The sequence below is a fragment of the Astatotilapia calliptera genome, unplaced genomic scaffold (assembly GCF_900246225.1).
Source record: "Astatotilapia calliptera unplaced genomic scaffold, fAstCal1.2 U_scaffold_29, whole genome shotgun sequence".
NCBI lineage: Eukaryota > Metazoa > Chordata > Actinopteri > Cichliformes > Cichlidae > Astatotilapia > Astatotilapia calliptera.
The window spans coordinates 34,454-60,911 of NW_020535766.1; the positions used below are offsets into that span (position 1 = coordinate 34,454).

The 26,458-nt window shown below is 44.7% G+C and overlaps 2 protein-coding genes across 3 annotated transcripts in view; both read left to right on the forward strand.

Annotated features, from left to right (window-relative positions):
* The window catches only part of LOC113017925 (uncharacterized), a 203,616-nt gene that overhangs the window by 28,100 nt on the left and 149,058 nt on the right, over positions 1-26,458 (forward strand). The window lies entirely within an intron of this gene.
* Positions 18,645-20,325, forward strand: LOC113017922 (myelin-oligodendrocyte glycoprotein-like). Of its 2 annotated transcripts, XM_026161022.1 has the most exons (3): positions 18,645-18,905; positions 19,575-19,913; positions 19,999-20,322. In XM_026161022.1, the coding sequence occupies exons 1-3, from the start codon at positions 18,869-18,871 to the stop codon at positions 20,103-20,105; spliced, it is 483 nt and encodes a 160-aa protein (XP_026016807.1). In that variant the 5' UTR covers positions 18,645-18,868; the 3' UTR covers positions 20,106-20,322. The 2 variants fall into 2 exon arrangements, with proteins under 2 accessions (XP_026016807.1, XP_026016806.1); XM_026161021.1 differs by having other exon boundaries at positions 19,575-20,325.

Sequence of the window (26,458 nt, forward strand, 5' to 3'; positions counted from 1 at the left end):
CTGTTGACCTTGAAGTGAGGTCAGAGGTCAGATGTGAGCTGATATCTTCATGTGCTCCTTTCTACATGTTGATGATCCACAGCACACTTGTTCCAATCCTGCTTTCTAAGTTTGAGGCTTTTCTCAGTTTCCATCAATAAATCATGAAGTCGACCTTGAAGACTTGGGTGGATGTGAGCCAGATGTGAACAGATGTTTAACATGAGCCCGCTCTACACCCCTACAAAGTTTGATCAGAGTTCATTCACAACTATTCGAGCTGTCGTGTTCACACACAGAACGACACGCACACACACGCTACCACAAACATAACCTGTGTTTTCAAGGTGAGCTAAAGCTCCAGGTGTCACATCAAACACTCACAGGGAAAACACCAATCACAGCACGCACACATATACTGAACATGACAGAGAGAGTTATTAGAGACCAGCTTTTATCACATTTATTCTTCCTCAAAGTTCCAACAGAGCCGAACAACCCAGAGGGAAATGTCCGGGTCCTCCCAGCAGCCAGTGAGCTTCTGTAGAGAGGACACGTGAATAAAGCCGCAGTGATCCACAAACACAAACAGCTCTTTGCTGCCTTTGACTCCTTACTTGATGCAACAGCTGATGCTGTCAAACAAAAACAAACTTCATGTTGACCATCAAACTGATCTTTATTGTCTTTCTTGCAGAAAGTTTCATTATTTCATGGGCAGCTGAAAGAAGTAAGAAGTGCAGAATATGACAGGAAATAAGTGGAAGAACAAAATCTTCATTTCCTCCAAGTCTTCTGGGCCTGGATGTGATGGAAACACTCACTGAGTCCACTGCTGTGCTCATCACTGAAGCTCATAATGCAGCAGGTAGTATTGCACATTTGCAGGACTGAAACATGTTTGAAACCTTGGAGGATTTCCTGCTTCTTCTCCAGGTCATTGAAGCAAACTGCTGGGCCTGAGCGGGCAGTTTCCCATCGAGTGTCCAAAAACTCTTTAACATGGTGGAGATTTCATAGCCACGCTGTAACCACGCTGTAAGAACACGAGGATGATCCACCGTCACCGTTCTCATAGGGGGGTGGTCTGATTGGTGGAGTTTCTCTGTTGTTGTCGAGTCTTTACTTTACAGTAGAAACTCCTGCAGGTGACTGTTGTTGTCATTTGCTGCTGTAGAAATAAAACTGAAGGAGTTTTGCAGGTAGAAGATATTTGATTTACAGCTTCTCACACACGAGACCAGGCCTGCAGCTATCCATTATTTTAGTGTGTAAACAGGCTCCGCCTCCACGTTAAACTGTGACATCATCATCACTGCTGCTGTTATCAGTGTTTGTGTTTAACACTGGAGGCTGTGTGGGCTTAATGTGCTCAGACTTTGATTCACACGCTGCTCATGAACACGTTTCTATTGGAGGTCTGTGAAACATGGAAGCAAAGAATTTTATAATCGAATTATTGGAATCACTCGATGAATCGTTGCAGCTCTACACGAGACACTTTCTTTAAAAACCATCAGACTGCTTTCATACATGTTAACGCTTAAATACAGAAAACTTCAGCCTGATATTCCCGACGTATGAAACTCTGTTCAAATCCAGATGAACTTTTTTAGAAAGAGCCTGTTTCTGTTAATATCACATCAAAAGTCTGTGATGGTGTTCGGTCTGGTTTCCCAGCTTTCCTGTTAAACACAACACTTTTCATTTCAGTGAAGTCCAGTGGATGGTGCTGCCTCTGCTGGTCCCTTATACTGCAGTGTTGCTGGAATACTGCTCTGCTCTCACCCACCTCCTCCTCGGCCTCCTGAAGGTCTCCACCTCCACTGCTGCCTACGGCCTCAGCAGCCTGTCCATTCCCCTGAAGTGCTCCTCTCCTTGGCTCCACCTTGTGGATGACCTCCTGAACTGTTTCTGCTCCCCTCTGAGTTTTTATTTCTTTAAGTTCCTGTCTGTTGGTCGTCTGCTTCCACTCCTGGACTCTGAAGCTTCTTCTGTTTTCTCTGATTTTGATTTTCACTTTGTTCCCCTGGAGATGTTTGTGCTCTTTGGACGTCTGCATGAAACCTAATAAACTGTTGGTGTGTTTGTTTAGACTGTGTCAGGTTTGAATTTGGTTCCACTCACTCCTGGATCATAACACAGTTTTATTTAGAAGAGGTCAGAGTAACATGTTAAACATGTTTATATATCTTATTTTTAAATTATACTTCTCTTAAAGCTGTTCCCACTGGTTTGAATCCAACACAACACATTTATAATAAAGACAAATAAACCAGTTTTTAAAAAGCCAAAACGTTTGTACCATTTGTACCAATTACAGCCCAAATGAAGACTTCAGATGCAAAAAGCTCTGAGTCAGTTTTCCCCTCTTTGTTGTGAATGAGGCTCCTATCTGAACGATCTGGGTCCTTACCTGAACTCTCTCCTCTGAAGACTGGAGGCTCACATCTGACTGCAGGACTAACTCTGCTGGGTCAGGTTGGGGTCAGTGGGCTCACTGGGTGGCAGGTTCACTGCTCTGAGCTTGTGTGTCCCTGTCATCCCTTTCTTTCTTCCCCCTTTAACTGATCCATAATGGTCTGTCCCACCTGCTGAGCCGTTTGTGTTATCAGCTCATTTAAAAGTAGAGAACAGAAAGCTGCACTATGACCTGGTGTAACAGGCGACCCTTCAGCTGACCTCCCCACAGCAAAGCTGAAACAGTGCCTTGCTTCACTTTGTCAGACAGGTTGTGTCTAAGTGATCTCGTGATTCAGCAGGTCTGCAGTGATCAGGTCTGGGTGTGGCTGCTGACACTGAACTCAGCTTTCTAAAAATGTGTTTCATTACAGTTAATTCATGTAGGTTTGGATTATTTCTCCCTGAAGAATAAACACCTTCATTTAGAAACTGCATTTTGTGTTTGTTTGTGTTTGTCTGATATTTACATTTGTTTGATGATCTGAAACATTGAAGTGTGGCAAACATGCATAAAATAGGAAATCAGAGAGGGCTTCATGAAGAAAACCAACTGGACCGACGTGACGGAGTTCTTTACTTTCACTAATCTTCCTTCAGACCACTGGAGAAACTGATGGATTCAACAATGGGATGATCAGTGCGTGATGGGTCGTCCTCACTGAGCTCTCAGAGGAGCTCACCACGACACAAACGAGACGTCGACTGGAAGGTTTCCCAACTGCAAACCCCGATCACTGAAGCGTGGCAAGGTGTGGGCCGACCAAAGCCACAACTGGACCACAAGAACAAAGCAGACAGAGCCAAACAAAGACAACAAGATTTCACATCCAAGTAACAAAGATGGTAAAGTCAGCAGTCGGTGTGAGAAATGTGGTGAAGCTGTGAACAGCTGGAAACGTTTGTCTGTGTGTGGAGGACACAGAACAATCCACACCAAACATTAAACTCACTGTTTCATCCGTTCAAAGACCAAACACTGTGGTTCATAACATTTAACTGCTCACAGTGACACCGAGTGGCAAATCCACGGTGTTAAAAAGCTTCCCACATGTTTGCTCCATGTTTCTATCTAATGGAAGGCCCAACACGTCCGTCCATCTACCAGGTTTCATTTGTATTATCGTTCTTCTGGGTTCAGAGCAGCACAAGAAGGGCCCTGGACTCACTGGAGCTTTTTCATTTATGATCCTTTTTGAATCTTTCTGACAAACAGTGAAAATGTGTTTCTTTAATCTCCGTCTATATTTTCATCATAAAAACTCCACAGGACTCTGAGCCCTTATGATCCCTGCACAAACTCATCTCTAACCCTCTGCTGATCTTTGCTCCATGGATTTAACTCTTCACTGAACTGGACGTCCACAGTGTTCAAATCCCTGCAAGCAGGATGAAGTCCAGCCAGCCAATCACAGGACAGGAAGTGATGAGCTGACACAGTGATTTGAAGCTGTCAGGGTGAGGCTGCTTCATGCAGGTGTGAAACTATGAGGAAGCTGAACGCCTCCTCTTTCCTCAGCAGTGATCTGTGGCAGTCTGCCATCATGTTTGGCTGCTCACACTGAATGTGACTCACTGAAAGCTGAACCATGTTTTTGATGATCACACTTTAATTTAACAGCTGAACAATGAACTTTTAGAAAGAGTCAAATCTGACAAACAAACGTTTTTTTCTCCATGTTGTTGAAGTTAAAGTTGTTTCAAAGGCGATAGAGCGTTTGTGACTGTGGCCCCCAGACTCTGGACTCCTTTGTGTTTAGTTTGTGAGAGCAGGTAAAGGCAAAGAACCAGGAATGAACTGTGGGGACCTGATTGGACGCTTTGGATTTCCTGATCTCACAACCACGAGTGCTGCTGCTGCGCCCTGCTGGGGCCAGTTTCCCCCCAACTGTCCCCTTGAACCACCTGGAGGTGTGAGCGCTTAATGTTAGGCGTTAGTTATTAATGTTACTGATGTTCTTTTGTGTTTTGGGAACTAATTACTAAAGTGGGCTTAACTTTATCATTGACCTGCTGGCGTTCGGTTTATTTCCACATAGTCTAGTTTGATGCACGTTCATGTCACAAGCTTCAAAACGTTTGTCACACTGGGAGTGACCTATGACCCTAAAGCTAAATGCACCTTTCACTGAACATGAGCTCACTGCACAACAATGACTGCAGATCTACACACAGACACACACACAGGCGGTGTGTTGAGGTGAATAACAGACTTTTAATTTGCTTCTTAGGAATAAAAATGCTTCCCAAATATTTCATATGAATAAAAATGTAGAAACATCTGGAGCACAGATGTGTAAAGATGCTGTGATCAATTATTATAGTTATAAATACAGTTATAAATAAAGACAATAAAGTGAATGAATTATGAAACTCATTTTATTTCTATTAGATCTGAAAATGTTGTGTAACACTAACAACCTAAGACAACAAATAGATGCGTTGGCCTGTACAGGAGATAAAGAAAAATTAACAACAGCTGTGAAATGGAAGAGTTCAAGTCACCAAAGGAAACTGGAGCTGGGCTTGTTGCAGGATCTGAAGTTACTAAACACTTCGTGAGTGTCTGCACTAAAACTTAGGACCATATAATTATAAATATGTGCGTGACGAAAGCTGGGCAGCACGCTAACGTCCTTACTCGTATGGGTCTAACCCAGGGGTGGGCAGTCTCAGTCCACGAGGGCCGGTGTCCCTGCAGGTTTTAGATGCGTCCTCGAACCAACACAGCTGATTTAAATGGCTAAGTTAGCTCCTCAACACGTCCTGCAGTTCTCCAGAGGCCTGGTAACGAACTAATCATGTGATTCAGGTGTGTTGACCCAAGGTGAGATCTAAAACCTGCAGGACACCGGCCCTCGTGGACTGGAATTGCCCACCCCTGGTCTAACCCTTTCACTCCTTTGGTTTATTTCCTCGGACTTTTGTTATTGCCTTTTCGTCAAGTCTGTCTTTGCACCTGCTGTGTTCTCCATCGTTTTGTACATCACTGTTTTCAGACTGAAGCTGATCAGACCATCACAGAGAGCCTGTGGGGGACCGCTGACCTCTCAGCTTTGTGGAACACAGACGTTTTCTTCAAACACTCACAGCAGTCAGAGTCAGTTTAGTATTTTAATGTGTTTCAGTTACACTTTGGTCAGGTTCAGGCAGCAGAACTACTCGGCTAGATTTAGGTTAGTTTAATAAAGTTTGGGGTTAAAGTCGACTCTTCCTCAGGTCAGATCTATGAGTTAGTGCAGTTTGTTCTTTAGTATAAACCATAAAGACACATGTGTCACATGTCCAACCTCCTTAAAGGACAGCCTCTCCCATCTGTGGACCCTCAGTGCTGCCGGACTCATCTCATACTGAACTCACCCACTCTGTGTCTGTCACGGTCCTGGGTCGGTGAGTGTTAGTTTATTTTGATGTTTGTTTGTTTAGGTTCATTAAGTTATCCAAGCTCGTTTGTTATTATATTACCCTTGTGTTAAGCCTCCCTTGCCCTTCATGTGTTTTATGTGTGTGTGTCTTATGTTGTCAAGTTCATGTTGTCGTTTCTGTCATCTCCCCTGTACTCAGTCTCCCTGGTTCGTGCGTCTACCTGTCATGCTTCATGTCTATGTGGTTATGTTAAGTTCATGTCATGTTTTATCTCCATGTCTATGTCTCTGTTTCCTGTTTTATTTTGAAGAGTCTGGTGTTCTTTGTTCATTGCAGTTAGTGTTACTCTCCCCTGTACGGTCATTATGTCTCATTGTAGTCAGCTGTGTTCTCGTGTGTCTCCACTTCTCCTGATCACCTCATGTGTGTGTTTAAGTCCTCTGTTTTCTATGTTTCGTTGTCAGGTCGTCTGTTTGCATCCCCATAGTGTTACGTCATAGTTTACTCAGTGTTCATACTTTGTTGTAGTATTTTCACTTCTTAGTCCTTTAGTTTTCTGAGTGTTCACAGTTTCCTTAGTTTTCATAGCTTCATGCTGTTTCATGTGCCAACATCTAAATAAAGGATCATCTTCTGTTCAGTCAGCAACTCCAGAAGTGTCTGCTTCTGGGTCCTGTAAACTAAACTTATCGGCGCACCCCGCCGTGACAGTGTCATCAGTGGATTCACTGTTCCTCAGGTTTCCTTAAAGGTTTTTCTACATTCTTTGTTCCTGTCAGAGCGTCACGTGAGTCATTAAACATCAGTGATCAGGATCAAACATGGAACATGTACAGGAGACACGTCAGTCAGTGTGGACCTTCTGATGTCATCACTGTGTTTACTTTGTTTGTTGTGTTATGGTTGGGATTCAGAAATGTTCACTGCCATCACTTCATGAAATGTTACAGGGTACAGGGATGTGTGTGTGTGTGTGTGTGTGTGTGTGTGTGTGTGTGTGTGTGTGTGTTACTAAAGTGTTTGTCTGAAACAGATTCTTGTGTGTTTAGTTTGTGGGCGACGACTGTAACACTGTCAGGTTCACCCACTGTGAGAGAAGAGCAGTGACTGGAACCATCTGAGCTCATATTGTGAACAGAAGAAGAGAGAGCTGTGCCAACTGGAGCTCAGAAACATTAAGATTGATTCAACATTATGAAGAGAAGTAAACCAGTTAAACTAACTTAAAAGTCTGAATGATTAAGTTAAGTGTTTGCTCGTAGGGGGTCATCGACCTCATGTTTGTCAAAGTGGGAACTTTTTGTCGACTAAATGCAACTTAAAGCTCGACGGCTGCCCGAATGTTTTAAAGAAGTTGATACATTCAAAAAGCTGTGACACTTGTTGCTCAACACTTTAAAATTTTTGTTTTCAAAGCTTCTTCTGGTACGAGACTAACACGCCAGTGGGAGGAGTCAGCAGACGACCCGCTCTACCTGCTGAGCCACAGGTGGAGTCATCAGGGTGGAGTCATTTCAGTAAGGACAGATCAATAGAAAGAATGAAGACGAGTTATTGATGAGCAGAATATAGACAGATGTTTGGTGGTTGGACTCCGATGGCCCGTCTCAGCAGAACTGAACCCAGCTGTGACGAGGATTAGAGCAGGACCCCAAAGAGAGAAAGTGATGTCACCACAGCAGAGTTCTGGTCTACAGGGAGAAGAACATGAGCGTTAAAGCTGATGCATGGCACAGGTTGTTATGTGAAGGCTGTGTGCAGGCAGGAATGGGGGACCCAAAGTGCAGACGCTCAGAGGCACAATGTAAACTCAAAACAGCTTTAATGCTCAACTCAAAAACGGTAACAAAACTGAGACTCCAAATAAACTCAGGCGAGCAGACAGAACACAGCATAGAAAACGGTAGCTCACGACCCGGACACAGAAACACAGGGCTCAAATACACAGAGGAGCAACCAGGGAATGGGTAACAGGAGGGAAACACAGCTGGGGCAAATCAGGCCTGACGAGACAAAGGAAGCAAAACCAGACGCATTTATATGAGACACGGACTTTCAAAGTAAAACAGGAAACATAACACAGACTGAACTTTAGACACACAGACAGGCACTACAGAGGGAACAGAGACGTGGGACCAGGGCAGACACTGACTGGACACGGGGATATAACCGACAGGGGAGACAGCAACTAAGGATTACACAGAGACATAAACCATAAGAAAGAACTCTAACAAAGAAACCAAAGACTAGAAAAGATAAATATTATAATAAACTCAAACCCTGGGTCAACGACCCAGGCATCCTAACACAGGTAAGGCATAGCAAGCATGAGCGCAGAGAAGGGTGAGAAACTGAAGAAGGGTCTGGAAGATCCCGACCAGGTCTAGAGGCCAGCCTGCTGGCCTGAGGAACAGACGCCCAAAGCATCGGCGTGAGTGTCGGGCAGCCCTGCGACAGCAGGACACGTTTGGTATTCAATCGGAAAGAAAAGGGAGACAGTGAAAGGACAGAGGGATGCAGAGGCCAGGAGAGAGTTTGATCCGTCTGATGACGACAGCGGAGAGTGAAAGTCCTTCAGCTTGGTTTAGGTTATGTGTCTGTGAGCGAGGGAGGAAGGAAAAGGAGAGTCGAAAAGTACGAGTTGTCACCGAGCAGAAACGGGAGCTGGAAGCATGTAAATATAATAATAACCACTGCAGCCAAGAAGAGGGCCTGACGAGCAAACAGAGCGTCTTTGTCCACTGCTGTCATCTTCCAACCTCCAGCCAATCACAGTGACCTCTGAATGAAGAGATGCACACCTCCATATAAACTATAAAATCATTCTGACTCAGTAAATTCATATTATTAATTTTATTGTATTTTTAAAAATGACCTAGTCACAGCTGAAGATGATCCTGGTATCTGATGGAGGTGAAAAGGAGACCTTTCATCTGTCCCATCTGCTGACAGGAGTCTTCAAAGTTTACCTAGAATGCACTTGGTGAAGCTTCCTGCAGTGAACGATCAGAGCAGATGAAACATGAACAAAAACGCAGGTTTCTGCTCCTCTACATCACCAACACCAAACTGCTGTAGTTTATTCACACTATGATCGATCCATCATAACCACATGTGGTCTGTAGGGTCGATGTGCTTATGTGGTCGTGACTAGATGTGATTGGTTTGTAACTTTAAAAAAAGCTTCAGTGAGTTTTTCTGAAAGTTTCACGTCTCTGATGAAGACATGATCTGATCAGAAATGCTGGAAGAATGATTTAAAAGCACAAATGTTTACTTTGAGGGCCTCAAAAATATGAATAATATGAAGACAGAGCTCTGAATGTCTTTGTAAAAAACTAAAGTTCTGACTTGATGTGGGCTCGACACAAGCAGACAGAAATAAAACTGATCGGGCTGAAGCGTCCAGGACTGATCAGGCTCTGAAGGTCACATGTTCACTCAGAACGATCATCAAACTGTACTTGTTCAATCATGCAGCACTCAGATATCCTCAGAGGAAATGCCACAGAGACCAGCATCAACAGCAGCCTCATATTCACACACAGTTACTGATACACGGTCAGTGAGAAGAAAGACGTACACAGAGCAGAGGAGGCCGAGAAACAGCATCAAATAAATTCCAGCTCCATGGAAGAAAAACTACAGCCTATATTAGTCTGAGGAGCTTGAAATGAAAAGCCACTGGACTTACTTAAGTTTCCTGAAGACGTTTCATCAAGAACCTTCAGTTCTGAGAGCAATTGGTGGAGAAAGGCCCAGATATTTAAGCCCTAAATAGGGTCCCTAAGAGGGCCGTGTACCCCCTTTTGATCCTCTGCTTAATCACAAGAGCCAAGCTGTGAGATTTTGTGACTCCAAGCTCCTTAGTCTACCATGTCCTGGAGGACTGAGAGACAGACATACAGCCAATGATTCTTCACAGACATCAAGTGCCAGTTTGATCCGTCTGATGATGACAGTCCTGACAGCTCGATGTTACTGAGCACAGAACAGAATAGAATAGAATAGAATAGGGGAGGTCCATATGAACATGCTGTTTATCTGAACAGATGCTTTGAAGCTCCAGATGTGAGCAGTGTTTTTACCTCTTTACTGTCTGATAGTAATTTTTGATTAAACTGGACATTATCTGGTATTTTAGGGATTATTTTACTGTTTCTGTGTTATTATGTTTGTTCAGTGATATTCTCTGAGATATTCTTTCTGATTTACGTCACACTGTTTCCATAGTGTCCATAGTTTCCTTCATACAGCAGAGCTTGTGGGGAGTTCTGTATCAGAGGGATGATGGAGGAGCAGACAGTCCCTGGATCAGTTGCAGCTGTCCGGTTGGAGGGAGCAGATGTCTGAGGGTCTGGGTGAGCGCCACAGATGTTGGTGTGATGTTTGATCTGCTCTACACTCTCAGCTCTGAACATCCAGAGAACTGCGGGTACATTTAAGGCCGTCCACAGAGGTTTGTTGGACTTGGAGAAACGTGCTGAGAACCAAAGTGTTCCACAGTGTGGACACCAAGCAGGGAGTGAACAGGCTCAGGCAGCAGCAGTGCTGATATATGCCTGGCCTCCATTCTTCTCATTAAAGCTGCCCGAGCCTCCAAACAACAACAACATTCACACATGTGTCCCTCACAAATATCACTGTCAACCAAAAGTCCCATTTTTTTATTGATGTCAGCATTATTCCATCATGAAGCAACGATAGAAACACATCTTCATTTCATCTCTGTTGGAGCTTTTTGTTCAGTGAAAGGACAAAAAGCTGCCAGTAAATCAGATTTACTCTGCTGCATTGAAACACTGTGGACACAGTCTGGAGACACGGAGACTTTAAACTTTATTTGCATGGTTTGAAAAGAAACCACATCATAAATGTGGTTTCTTTAGAAACAGAGGATCGCTGTGATCAGAGAACCCGGCCTCGTTAACAACCTGCATTGATCTTTTTGTAGTTTTAAAGTCCGGCCCCACAGCTCCACACAGTCGCACATGTGAGGAAGTAGAGCAGTAAATGATCTGCAGGCCTTATAGCTTAATACATCCTCTGTTTGATACTCACTCAATAACCACTTTAATGTTTCCATGGTAACCTGTGATCAATCACAGCAGCTGAAATAAATAAACTCTTTCAGTTTGAATGTTTCACATTTTCCTTCAGTTTCTTTTTGATGTATAAAAATCATAAATGTGGTTTTCTTCATATTAAGGGACAGTTTGTTAACATCAGAGCACATTTTAAGGACTTCCAGCTTCCTTCAACAGCAACAACACATCCTGTAAATTTATCACACAACTAAATCAGTTTGGATCATCTGCAGAAATAACACGTGAACAAACCAGCAACATCACAAACATCATGAATATAAAGTGGAAAGAGCTGTGGACCAATCAGAGGTCTTGGGCTCCTCACTGTGGCTGTGTACCTGTACAGGTGTGTGTGAGCTGAAGCCCACGCTGTGCGTCAGGTAGGAGGTGAACTGTTCAGGTCTGAGCCTCAAACTCCTGCAGGGACCAAACGTCTCCTGAAAAACATCCATAGAAAAGAATCTTTGACTGTCTGAGCTCATCTTCATATTCTCCACACTGCTGTGACCTGCTATATGTTTGTATTCAGCTTTCAGGGCACGCTTATATCACATTCACGTTTTGGGGCGTGAGCGAGTGTGATGGAGCGAGCCGCTCAGACGTGAGAACACAGCGGCCATTTTGGGAAAATGTGTCTTTTATTTAGCCAGAAATGCACAAATATCCAACAGGAAGTGACACGGGGCCTCAGAGAGGTCAGCTGATCAGAACTAAAGTCAAACAACTTCACTCCAAACTAACTGCTCAACACAATCAAAGTGAGCCGACCCACAAGAAACAAAGAGGACTTAAATACTGGCTGATCAGAGCAGTGTGAGACATGAGGGCAACACAAATACCAACAATCATCCAACAACAACACAAACATGGGCCCCCAATGAGAGGGCTGTGCTGGGTTTGGTCCAATCAGCACTTCCTGTGTAGAACTACCAGCAGCCCTCAGCAGTCACATGGAGCCTTCAGCAGCAGGAAAACAAAGAAATGTGACAAAGACAGAATTTAACTGTGTTGTACAAAAGCTCACTAAATGTGCTCCAAGTAGAACCAATGGATTTCACCAAAGTCCAAATGAATGAGTGAGATATATGAACAAGAAGTGTGAGTCATTATATTTGTGTGTGCAGTGTGTGTGAAACTAACACAACTCATACTGCACCAAAGTGTTGCTGCACGGGGGTCACTCACTGCATAGTTGTGTGTCTGCAGGTGCGCCCGTCACACCAAACATCTTTTGCTGTGGCTGTTCCACAGCTGCATCATTATTTATTACTAGAGCTACAATAATAAAGCAATGAGGAGGGGGGAGTAATAAATATGAAATAATGTATTTATGATGATTCCATGTGTTTCACTATCCACTCTGTGCAGAGGCAAAGCTTATTACATGTTTAAACTGTAGAGATACAATCATTTTACTGCTGTAACATCCAACTTTTGTCTTATTTAAAATATAAATCTAATATAATCTGCTTCTTAATGTATGTTCTTTAAAATACAGCGTGTGTTTTTAATATATTATAATTATAATAATGCATAATTATGTGGACATGCATATTAGATCGTTTTTTAGTGAAATATAATCCCTCCAGAAAGGCAGGAAAAGCCCGGAAACTTACTTTAAAACTAAATATGTTCTAAATACTTTCAAACTAAATATGTTCCCTAAAACGGTGACAGAGCTACAGACCCATGACAGCCTTACACAGGTAGCCAGCAGCTATGACCAGCACTACCTGTGCAGTTAATAAAAGGACAGGTAATGTTTGTCACGCTGTTGCACACACAGCACGCTCGTTTGTTTCAGTTCGTCAGTTGCAACAAGACAGCTTACCAACGTGTACGTAATAAGCTAATACTCCTGTGTGCTACACACTACAGTGTACGCTGTACACCTACTTACTGGTTGTGTCGCATCAGTCTGTGTCTCTGAGTTAACTTGTGTTTCTCCTACAGCTCCGGACCGCTAAAAATGCGCGTGCTCTTTGTGAGCTCGTTCCCGGCTCGTAACCAGCGCGTTCTGCCGTCGAGGGCGATCATTGGTTAATAGTGATCATGTGACTGATGCAAGCCAGATCCTTTTATTTAGCAAAACTGCGATTAATAGTTAAATATTATTGTTGAGGGGCACAGACAGGACTCCGCACGCCCACACACATAAAATAAATAATAATAATAATTTTTTTTTAAAAGTTGCCTCAACAAAAGGGCACTTTGGGCACCCACCAGGAAAGGGGCGGGTGCTCAAGCCCCTCTAGCCCCCCCCCCTGCACGTGCCTGAGAAGCAGAATGAAAAGCTGAGTGTGAGGGTCAGGGTGCTGTCTCAGTGCAGAGGCTTCAGGCTGAATCCTGCTGACCTCACAGACTCACCTGTGCAGCTTGGACAGGTAAACACATCAGGAGATGAGGAAAGTTGGCAAAGTACAGACATTCAGTAATGAAGTCCACAAATAGACTTTGTAGACATAAGTCTACAAATACTACTGTTAAAAATACTCCAGTAAAGGTAAAAGTACTGATTCAACTTCTTTACTCAAGTAAAAGTAAAAAAGTAGAGGCTCTGAAATGTACTTCAAATAAGAAAGTAAAAAGTGGCTCTTTGAAGGATGTTTGTAAAATATATTTATACTGGGGACACAAGTCTGGTCTAAGTCTTCTGTCAGAGAGACTGCAGCAGTCCAGGAGTTTGTTAATTGTCTTTAATTAAGTCCCACAAAAGATTTGTTTACATGAAAATGTTTGTGAGGCTTAATCTGAATTCGGTGCAGCCAAACTTGAACTTCTTGTTTTATAGTAAACAGCACGTGTGACTATAAACATGGTTTTCTGGAAACAGAAATGGGCAATTTTATCATTAGTAGAGTCATAGATAACTAGGAAAACAATCACAACACATCATCTACTCAACACAAGCAACAAACAACGTTGGTGAAGTCTGGAGAGGCCTCAGAACCATCTCAGGCCACAAACAGCAGAACTCTCTGCCTGGGAGGGATGTGAGGTGGGCAAATGAACTGAATCATTTCTTCAACAGATTTGACTCAGCCATGAGGCAGTCTGCAACATCGGCTGCAGACTCACCCACCCCCACTGCTGCTGTTCCACCTCAGACACTTCACACCTCCTCTATTCACCCTGCTCACTCCCTCCCACCCCCAACAACAGCATCCAATACACACTCAACACAAGGCTCCAGCCTGTCTCTCTCAACCACCCAGGTTAGGAGGGAACTGAGGAGGATTAATGGCAAGAAGGCAGCGGGTCCAGATGGCATCAGCTCGAGGGTCGTCAGGTCCTGCGCGGACCAACTGTGTGGGGTGATGGAGCACCTCTTCAACCTGAGCCTGAGGTTGGGAAGAGTCCCACAGCTCTGGAAAACCTCCTGTGTTGTACCAGTGCCAAAGACTTCACGCCCCAAGGACCTCAACAGCTACAGGCCGGTGGCTCTGACATCCCACCTGATGAAGACCCTGGAGCGGTTGGTCCTGGCTCAGCTTCGGCGCCTAACAAGCTCATCACTGGACCCACTTCAGTTTGCCTACCAGCCTGGCATTGGAGCGGATGATGCCGTCATTCACCTCCTACATCGTTCCCTCGCTCACCTGGAGACCGCTGGAAGCACTGTGAGAATCATGTTCTTTGATTTCTCCAGTGCCTTCAACACTATTCTTCCCTCGGTTCTGAAGGACAAGCTGGAGAACTCTGGAGTGGACCATCACCTCACTACCTGGATCCTGGACTACCTCACCGACCGACCACAGTATGTGAGGACTCAGGGCTGTGTGTCGGACAGGGTCGTCTGCAGTACGGGGGCCCCACAGGGAACGGTTCTGGCTCCGTTCCTCTTCACCATCTACACTGCAGACTTCTCCCACAATTCCACCCAGTGCTTCCTGCAGAAGTTCTCTGATGACTCTGCAATAGTCGGCCTCATCACTGATGGGGACGACAAGGAGTACAGAGGTCTGACCCAAGACTTTGTGGACTGGTGCCAGCTGAACTACCTCCAGATCAACGCCAGTAAAACCAAGGAGCTGGTGGTAGACTTCCGCAGGCACAAGCATTCTCCACTGCAACCACTGAACATCCAGGGTATGGACATTGAGGCTGTGGACAGCTACAGGTACCTTGGTGTTCATCTGAACAACAGACTGGACTGGACTCATAACTCAGACGCCCTCTACAGGAAAGGGCAGAGCAGGTTGTACCTGCTGCGGAGACTCAGGTCGTTTGGGGTGGAGGGCCCACTCCTGAAGACCTTCTATGACTCTGTGGTGGCTTCTGCTATCTTTTATGGTGTGGTCTGCTGGGGCGGCAGCATCTCTGCTGGGGACAGGAAGAGACTGAACAGGCTGATCCGAAGGGCCAGCTCTGTTCTAGGATGCCCTCTGGACCCAGTGGAGGTGGTGAGTGACAGGAGAACGGCGGCTAAGCTGTCATCCCTGTTGGACAACATCTCCCACCCCATGCAGCAGACTGTGACAGCACTGAGCAGCTCCTTCAGTGGGAGACTGCGGCACCCACGGTGTGGGACGGAGAGATTTCGCAGGTCTTTCCTCCCCACTGCTGTCAGACTCCACAACAAAGACTTTAACTGAACAAACACACACATCCACACATGTGCAATAATACTAAGTGCAATAATCCTTTCTGTCATCGTTGTATTTTTACTCAGTTGTATATAGCATTCGTATTCTATTTTTATCTTATTGTATATTTTTATTCTATTTTATTCTACTGTATATAGTATATTATTTTATTCTATTCTGTACAGCTGTGTACTGTATTTATTCTTATTGTATTATAATTTTTGCCTCATAACTTTTGCACTGTCCACTTCCTGCTGTGACAAAACAAATTTCCCACGTGTGGGACTAATAAAGGTTATCTTATCTTATCTTATCTTATCTTATCTCACAATGTCCACAAGGGGTCACTGCAGACCCAGAATTGGCTAAATAGCGCATGTCTTCCAAGTTGCTAATAGTGAGGCATAAATATGGCAAGCTAGCAACAGCTAAAGGAAACCATAGAAAAGTCCTTTATTCCTCATCCCGCTGATTGTAGTCATTGCAGGAGATTACAGCCAGATTATAATCAGCATCATGTTAATGAATCTGCCAAAGTAAGAACACTTACAGATCCATCAACTCACTCAGTCACACAAAACTGCATCATAGCTGCGTCACAGCAGCTCCTTCAGTCATTCCCACTCTGTGTGCTGAGCACGTGACCACTGGTGCGCTTGTTTCCTTTGGGTGCGCTTGATTCTCGCTTCTAGACATCCTGAGGCCGAGTCAGAGCAGGAAGTTGGAACAATGTTTGTATTTTTGTGCAAAGCTAACTGAAGCTTGTGCTGTATTAACATAATGATAAAATCATATCAGTATATGTGAGTACAAACTTTAGTCTAACTTTTTATTCTAACTGTATTCAGCTTGAACCAGAAGAAAAAGAAGGACAATAAAACTATGTTTCTATTTCCTGTTGCTACTTTGTAGAGGGCGACTTTGCCTCTAAACAGGAACATGTGTACAGCCCTGCATCAGCAGCTTCATTCTTATACAGACCTTTCTACTCTGTGTGTTAAACTGAGCTCTATGTTTGCTACATAGCAGTCAATGAATCCAGTTTTTACACCACAGTTAAGTTAATGTAGTTAAATCTGTGTATTTGTAACTCAAACATTCAGTGTTTTAAACAGAAACCTGACTTTGACATATTTAAGTTGGTATGAACACAGTCAGAGCTGCTGCTGCTTTTATTGTTCTGTTGCTTTTTCAAAGCTTTCTGTGCAAATCAATAGAAATATTTATTGTTGCATCTTAAAGCTGCCAGCACAGCAGCAGCATGAGGAGAAGAGTGTTTGCTCAGGAAATACACGGGTCCCTGAAGAGTTCAAACAGGAAATATTCCTGCATTAAATCTGCAGTTCAATCATCAGCAGATTACTGTCAGTGTCATCTGTCACCAGGCAGGTTTTAACAGGCGTGTAAGCCACATATTATTAGAACACCCTTTTATATTTGGATGATAAACACATTTAGTTGTGTTTGGTCTTTAACTTGTGCTCAGTTTCCACAATGAATTCATGATGGAAATCTCTAATAAACTATCAAAACTGACACTATTTCCCCCACCACACTCTCTGTCTGTGGCTGGTGCCCCCATCCTCTGGTGAGTTGGTGGTTCTTGGTGCTCGGGTGTGTTCTGGCTAATGGCTGCTTGGTGGGGCCTGGCCCCCCTGGCTCTGTCAGGCCCCTGCTTGGGTTTTTTTTTTTTTTTAGGCAGGTTTGGAGCAGATCCTCAGTGTTTTTCTCTCCCTCTCCTTCTGTAAACTTCCTCACCAATTTCTTTCTTTTTCTTTTCTGTTCTGATTGTAATAACTCAAAATAAAAAATTCGAATACATTTCTAATAAAATATGACCATTATAGCAAAAGCAGTAATAATGCACTTGGGAAAATCACAACACATGTAAGAAGTAGAAAGTTCAGATATGTGTTTAAAATTGTAGGGAGTAAAAAGTAGTTAGAAAAAAAACTACTCAGGTAAAGTACAGATACCTGAAAATTGTACTTAAATACTTACTGCTACTTTTCTATGCTTTTGCACCTTTCGTCCACACGTAAACGCCGTTTTCGATCACTGAAAACTGAGATTTTTAAAACTCAGTTTTTGCTTTTACGTGTTGACGAGGTTTAGTCACGCAGCGTCAAAGGTGTGCGCCTTTTTTGACGTGCCGCTGTGTATCTCATGTTGTTTACATGAGATGAATTTCTACAATGGTGGATAAACACAAAATACTGTTGCTGTTAATCTATCTGCAGTTTTACACACGTACATGTACACACACAGTTACTGTCCCTCCATTTACAAAGACGTCAGAGTGAACAGAGTCAACACAGACGCTCTCACAACCTAAATCCAGACGCCACGTCGTTGACGGTTTTTAATGAATTTAATTTGTATTTAATTTAAATTTATGCATGTTGTATGCATTTGTTCATTCCTAAGTTGTGAGTCTACAGCAGCCAGAGTACTGTTTTTGGTCATTAACATTTGATGAAGGCACTTAAAAACACAAACACTTTTCAGAAGTACTTCAGGTTTGCATCAAACCTGCTCACTCTTTCCCTCCCAGGCTTCTAGACTCCTGATTGGCCAACATTTCTACACGGCGTGGATTTGACATGTTCTTGACCGTGTTTGACTGCGTTTTTGGCGAGATTTTCTTTAAAAACACAAACAGAAAATCTCAGTTTTCCAAAGTAGGTGTGGACGTAGCCTTAGTGTGAGCAGCCAAACATGATGGCAGACTGCCACAGATCACTTCTGAGGAAAGAGGAGGCGTTCAGCTTCCTCATAGTTTCACACCTGCATGAAGCAGCCTCACCCTGACAGCTTCAAATCACTGTGTCAGCTGATCACTTCCTGTCCTGTGATTGGCTGAGCTTCAGGCCTTCTCTCAGTCAAACTGGAAACAGGGATTGAGACAGTGTGAGGGTTTGTGGAGTGCCACAGTGCTGTAATGAATACTGTAGTGGAAGAAGTTCTTTCACACTCTTCATCCTGGAGCTGCTTTATGTCCATGATCTGCATGGAAACACATCTATGGAGAGGAAATCCAGCTGCTGAGGGTCACATCTGCATCATTGTAGCTACAGTGGATGTTTCATGGTCAGGACTGGAGGCGGAGCTTTGTGCGTGTCAGGGTGAGGCTGCAGCAGCCGCCTCCAACCTGAGCGCTCGGGCGTGAAACTAGGAGGAAAGCCGACGTCCTCGTCTTTCCTCAGAAGTGATCTGTGGCCGGTCGGACTTCATTCCACAGATGTGCTTTAACAAAGTGTGAAGCTGAACTCTGAGCTGTGACAGTGAAGCAGTGTGAGAGTGTCAGTAGATGATCAGCAGAGGAAAGTGAAGCTGCTGTGAGCTGATGTCCTGAAGGGCTTTTAAAGAGTCTCTGAGTTTGACAGGAACATGAAGATGTTTGTGGTGTTTGTGATCCTCCTGCACGGTAAGTACACCTTCCTCTCTCTGCTCTCATCATCAGCTTTTCTTTCATCTCTCTCTCTTTAATGTGTTGACGTGCAGCAGGAGGAGATTTCCATCAAACACTGGATTCTGATTCAGATCAAACTAACAATCCAAAGCAGCAACTTTCAAATCTCTGGATTCTTCTTGGTGCCTTTCAGATGAGCTCGTGTTACAATCAGCTGCTGTGTGTGTTGTTGTGTAGCTGAAGCTCGGACTCACATTTCATATGTGACCAAAGGAAACTTGGTGCTGTGTGACACACTTTAGATTCTCTGCTGCTGCTTTGAACTCTTCAAACTAAAGAGCCAAACGGATGATTGACTGTGCAGCTCTGACATGGCACCAAATGTCCCTGTTATCAGCTGCTGGATGGACGTTATCAGAGCTTTTTAGTGCCACACGGATCAGCAGGAGCTCCTCCTCTGTCTGCAAACAGGCTCAGCAGCTCTGATCATTCATTGGAGTCAGCACAGAGTGTGGGGACATCTAGTTGTCGTGGAGAGAAGTGCATGTAACCTAAATACCTGAAAACTTTGTCTGTGCTTCAATAGTTGATAATTTGTGTGTGTGGATTTCCTGAGTTTACGCCACCTGTCTCTTGATCTTTATTTCAAGTAAACACATGGAGTTTCTGTCTGTATGTCCTCAGTTTCACAGCATGCCTCAGCCGTGAAGCTGTATGAGGGAGAATTGTGCATCCTGCCCTGTCAGGGTGACACCTTAAGATTGTTTGACCCGACAGTGGTGTGGAGTCGCTACGACCTCAGTCCTCCAACCGTCCACCAGCGTCAGCTTCAAGGAGACGACCTGAAAGATCAAAACCAGCGTTACAGCGGCCGAACATCCATGAAGACTGACGGTCTGGATACTGGAGATCTAAGCCTGATCCTGACTGACCTCCAACTGTCTGACAGCGCCACCTACACCTGCTCCATTAGAGAACATGGACGTGAAATGAGTCGGAGTGATGTACAGCTACAGGTCAAAGGTCAACAACAAACACCTACTGTAGAAACATCTGACATCACTTTCATTCAGTCAAAGGTCATGTTGTTCTTTGTGCTTCTCCACAGAGCGATTTCCATCCTGGGCCAAAGTTCTTGTGGTTGTCCTGGTTTTTCTTGTGTTTTCTGGAGGTCCTTTTTTTATTTATAAGATGTGTTATAAAATATATCTGTAGCGTCACATTAATTTTACTACATGAAAGAAGAACACAAGCATGCCTTCAGTTTAGTCATAAAACCATATTATAGTGTTGAAGTATTAAAGTTGTTTGTCTCAAACTGACCTGTGACCATCTTCACTCTATGAGCTGTTCAGTATTTCTCTTTGTTCATTGGTTGGATCTGCAAAGGGAACACAGATGAGGTCAAATCTTATAGGTTTATATTTTTATATTGATAAACTGTGAAATAAAAACTTTCTAAGTTTTCATCTGCTCAGTGTTGTTCTTCTTCTGTGGTGTTTCATATAGCAAGGATGCTCCAGATGTATTCGAGGCTGAATGTGGGCATCAGAAAAGTTTGATTTAAGTCTTTTTGAACTTTATAACATCACAGAGAATTAAAATTAGGACCATCCATCTTCTTCCGCTTTATCCGGGGCCGGGTCGCAGGGGCAGCAGCCTAAGCAGAGATGCCCAGATCTCCCTCTCCCCAGCCACCTCCTCTAGCTTGTCCGGTGGAACACCAAGACATTCCCCAGCTAGTTGAGAGGTATAATGTCTCCAGCGTGTCCTGGGTCTGCCCCTGGGCTTCCTTCCAGTGGGACATGCCCGGAAGTCCTCACCCAGGTGGCGCACGGAGGCATCCTATCAGATGCCAGCACAATCTCAACTCGCTCCTGTCAATGTGGATGAGCAGCAGCTCTACTCTGAGCCCTTCGCGGAGGCCAGCCACCCTTCGGAGGAAGCTCATTTCCGCTGCTTGTATCTACGATCTTGTTCTTTCAGTCACTGCCCCATGCTCGTGACCGTAGGTGAGGGTAGGGACGTAGATTGACTGGTAAATTGAGAGCTTCGCTTTTACACTCAGCTCTCTTTTCACCACTACAGACCGGTGCACCAATCTGTCTATTGATCTCCCGCTCTCTTCTCCCATCACTCCTGAACAAGACCCCGAGATACTTAAACTCCTCGACTGGTGGCAGGAAATCGTCCCCGACCTGTGCGCACTCCACACTTTTCCGGGTGATAAACATGGCCTCAAATTTGGAGGTGCTGATCCTCATTTGGGCTGTTTCACAATCAGCCGCGAACTGTTCCAGTGCGAGCTGGAGGCCCTCACCTGATGAAGCCAACAGAACCACCTAATCCACGAAAAGCAGAAATCCTGAAGCCACCTACGTGAAAGCCCTCCAATACTTGGCTGCACCTATGTTGGGTCTGTGTTTCCACAAGCCCCACTGGTTTCGAGACTTATTCATCATGAAGAAAACAAGACAGTCAGCGATCGATCGATTTACTTGCAAGGGAGGCCTCGTTGGTATCTACCACAAAATGACCGCAAATCCGGCCTCCACTTGCTGCCTTTTATTGGGAAAACAGTTCACACAAAACACATCACAGCAAAGCAACGCCCACATGGTTCTAAGACAAGGCACTGTATGTATATATGTGTGTATGCAGGTAAGAGTGTGTGTGTGTGTGTGTGTGTGTGTGTGTGTGTGTGTGTGTGTGTGTGTGTGTGTGTGTGTGTGTGTTCCTGATCACAACTGTTTCTACAACATCCTGGTAGTCTCCCCCACACCCAATGGGTGTGAAGCCACAGTGAAGCCATACAAAGGGCAGGAAACTTACCAAACATCAAACAGACCTTCACAAGGATGTGCTTTTGATAAAACACTACAGCCCCCCCCGAACCTCGAGAGGCTGTGGAGGGGGACAAAGGAATTCCTTTCATCACAAAGTTAAAACAATGTAGATGACATGGTAAGCATAAAAATGGCAACATTTAACAATTCACTTTAACAACATAGAAATCCTGTTCATAAAAGTTTTGAACAGAATCGGTGACAAAGGGCAGCCCTGGCGGAGCCCATCACCCACCAGGAACAAGTGCTTTTCCAAGTCCACAAAACACATGTAGATGGGTTAGGCAAACTCCCACGCGCTGTCAAGTATCCTTGAAAGGATAAAGAGCTGATCCAGTGTTCCGCGACCAGGACGAAAACCGCATTGCTCCTCCTGTATCCAAGGTTTGACTAACGGGCAAACTCTCCTTTCCAGCACCCTGGCATAGACTTTCCTAGGGAGGCTGAGGAGTGTGATCCCCCCTGTAGTTGGAACACATACTCTGGTCCCTGTTCAGAAAAATGGGGACCACCACCCCTGATCTAACTCACCACCAGGTGGTGATCAATTGACATCTCAGCCCCTCTCTTTACCCTATTGTCCAGAACATATGGCTGCAGGTCTGGTGGTACGATTACAAAATCATCAACCTGCCACCTAGAGCGTCCTGGTACCACTTGCACTTATGGACACTCTTATGTTCGAACATGGTGTTCGTTATGGCCAAACTGTGGTTTGCACAGAAGTCCAGTAACAAAACACCACTCGGGTTCAGATCAGGGAGGCCGTTCCTCCCAATCATGCCCCTCCAGGTCTCGCTGGCGGAGTACCTTCCAGCACCCCGCCCAGGGACTCTAAAAAGGCTGGGTACTCTGGACTGCCACTTGCATAAGTGCAGATGACAGTCAGGACCCATTTCCCGACCTGAAGGTGAGGGGAACAAATCTTCTTGTCCACTGGGAAGAACCCCAACATACAGGCAGCAAGCCGAAGGGATATTAGAATACCCACCCCAGCCCGCCGCCTCTCACCAGGGGCAACTCCAGACTGAGACAGAGTCCAGCGCCTCTCCAGAAGACTTGTTCCAGACCCCAATCCATGCATTGAGGTGAGCCTGACTATATCTAGCTTTTACCTCTCAACCTCACGCACTAATTTAGGCTCTTTTCCCACCAGAGAGGTGACAGTCCATGTCCCAATTGCCAGTCTTGGTAGCTGGGGATCAGTCCTCCAGGGCCTCCGCCCCTGGCCGCCGCCCAGCACTCAATGCTCCCAACCCCCACGGCGTCTCCTGTGGGTGGTGGGCCTTCAGGGGGATGAGCCCATGTCCCCTTTCCCGGCTGTGCCTGGTCAGGCCCCATGGACTAAGGCCCGGCCACCAGATGCTCGCCCACAGGCACCCTCCCTGGCCCTGTATCCAGGGCAGGGCCCCGTTAACCCTGTTCCAGTCAGGATAAACGGTTCTTTCGGTGAAATACTCATAAGGGTCTTCCAATTCGCTCTTTGTCTGGTCCCTCACCCAGGACCAATTTGCCATGGAAGACGCCACCAGGTGACAAATGCCCCCGGAAAACTTAGCCCCTAGGATCCCTGAGACATACAAACTCCCTCCACCACGATAAGGTAGCTGTTTGCGGAGGGGACCCTGAAAAGGGTAAGCGGAAGCAAATGGACGGACAAAATTAGGACATTTTTTAAAAGTTGTACAGAAACTTTGGCATCCATGTCTACGCTTTGATTCTAACCTCAAGGCATTAAACGCCCCAGAGCCTGCAGAAACAAACTGTCTCACACATTTAAGCGTGAATTTGTGTACACACAGACAAAAATGTCTGCCTATGAAAATAAATAACTCCCATTATAATAATTTTTACCTCATTTATCAGTTACTCCAAATTGCTTAATATAAAGAGAAATTAACTGTTTGTGCTTAATGATTCAGTTATATTTGCCTCTAATGAATGACACAACAGTCTGCCTCACACCAAGGATGACCCTCATTGGGCCGTACAGCTCATGTGACAGTAACAAAGATTATTATGGCCGTCTTCTCCCAGAACCACACAGTCTGCTGTGACTCCTCCCCGTTCAGTCTGACCTCGCCTGGTTTCTGCTCCTTCTCCTGTGAGAGACAGGAAAGAAAAGCATCTCCCTCCATGGCCTCCATTAGATCCACAGTGTAGTTCAGGATATGTTGTTGGGACGTCCTGACTCAGAGACTATTCTCACCATTATTATGTGTCTGTGTGAGCATTGCTGCAAACCCTCTGCACTCGACATCATCCTGCAACATTTCAAATCCAGGCAGTAACGCTGGACGAAGCTTTAAAGCCTCAAACACGGAGCACCAACTCGTCTATGAGCACATTTGCATTGTGTAGAAATACAGTAATGAAATAGCTTCATTTAAATCTTTGATAAACAATTGAATCATTTTTCAATCCTAACAACAAAACTGCTCCATCACTTTTATTCACACTGAGATCAAATGAAAAGAAGACCGGCCTGACTGCTTTGGGAATATTTCTAAATGCCTCCATCTGCTCCTCTGTGCTGTGTTCAAAAACAAGCAGCCAGCTGGGAAATCCCGCTCACGCCCCAGCCCTCGCTCAGAAATACAAGCTGCAGCTGCAGAAGTGTGAGCAGCACATGGACAGCTTCACAGAAAGAAGATTCAAAGTGAAAATATTTGACTTTTCTTTTTTTCATTGGTTGAGCAGTTGACAGCTGCTGCTTTAAGAGCTCAAGCCTACGAGGCTAAAACAGGTCACTTTGGCTGCAGTGATGCTATTTTCATGTGTCTTTACAACGCGAGTGATGGCTGTGGCGTGGTGGGAGGGAGCGTCTTTTAAATGCAGTCATTAAATATTCCTCAGCTCTGAATGAATCCCAGGAGCTCTGGCTGCTCCGTACCCAGCAGGGCGGGGCCTGTGTCGTACCCAGCAGGGCGGGGCCTGTGTCAGAGGGAATGGCAGGAACGTCACTATCACGTCTGCACTCTGTGTCTTTGTGCTGCTGCTCGTCTCCCACCACCCTGCAGTTCAAAGGGTTTCTGCATGGTGCCACCTCCTTTCTGTTTACATGAGGTCGTCCATCAGCCCTTCCCCACCAGCGCTGAGCTGTATGTGTGCAGCTTCTTTCCTAAGGCGAGCAGTGCAACAACATTTCAGAATCAGCAGAGTACCATGTGCACAAATACGGGCCTGCAGGTCTGTCTGCACTCACAGCTAAATACACATAAAAGCATTTTACTGGTGGACATCACTGAAGGTTTCCTTCATAAATATAAAGAAATACTTAAAAAATAACAAACATTGAATAGAAGTGATTTGATTTCATGAGGTTTTATTTAATAAGCTGTTTTCTTTTGGAAACGAGGACCAAACAGATTTGTGGAGCAGTAAGTCCAATAACGTCGGTGCTGGTCACAAGTTTTCCAGCTCACTGCATCTTCGCTTACTTCCTTGTCTCTGACCTTTGACCTCAGCTTTGTCCCTGATTTCTTTCTCTCTTTTGAAACAGTTTTTAGGAGGCAGTGAATTCTTTGGAAGCTGATGTTTGGTGCGCCCTCACCAGCCCAGAGAGATAAGAGGAGCCGAGACTCTGTGATAAGATTCAGCGATTAAACCAAAACTTCTTTTCTTTGTTTGTTCGCTGATGTTTAGTCTGAGAAATGCCGACTCCCTGAATACTTCTGTGGTCACATGACCATCGAGGTCTAAGATGTTTCAGAAGGATACAGTGGGGGGGTTTGTTTTTTTAGCATTTATAAGGTTCCTGTTTCTGGTTTCCTGATGTCCAGCGCAGCCAACATCCACAGAATGTGGTTCATTCATGGAATAACGCATATGCTGCACAACAGGCTGCTCACTTTTTGATCAGACAATCTCCATCAAAGGTGTGCACATGATTTTCTTTTATGTTTGTGTGTTTTCACAGTGACCTCATCTTCATGTGTCCGTTCTTATCTGGATAGCTGCAGCTGATTTTCTGAAAACCATAAACATCTTAATGTCTCCTGTTTGAGAAAACACACAAACAGAATGTTTGTTTAAAAAACAAAAAAGATGTGCAGTGGTAAGACTGCACATCCTTGGAGCGGGAGTCGCAAGTTCGATTCCCATGCAGTATCCAGTAAGGGTCCTTGCTAGACCCTTCATGCTACAAACCAAAAGGCCCTGGAATGGCTCGGCTACGTCTGCAGCCTGTCCACAACACGGACACAAGAACATCTCACTGCATGTTGTACTCTGTGTGATCCTGTATGTGACAGATAATAAAGCTGGATTGTTGTTGTATTAAAAACACTCTGTGAATATGATGCTTTGTCGTCCTAAACAAGGCATGAGTGTGCGATATATATCAGATTTATGATTTTTTTAAATGTCTCCTCTCTGTAAGAAAAGATTTTTGTATAAGTGATGGAACAAATGAAAAATAACAGTTGTCAAAATATTTTCCCCATTTCTTTCTGTCACTCCTGTTTTGTTTTGTTTTTACTATGAGACTTCTTTTTCAGCTCAAAAAAGAGAACAGCCAATCAGAGTCTGCATGTGTCCCAACCATCCAATCACAGTGTGTGGGCCTGCATGCCTGTGATGGCTGAGGTGAAGTACACCTGAGGGTTCGGGGACTGTCTCTGTCATCGTTCTTCAGTTTTACAGCTGACCTGTTGTACTGGTGTAGCTGCTCCACTGATGCTCACATTAAGAACAGCTACAGTTTCAGATAACAAGGTCAGT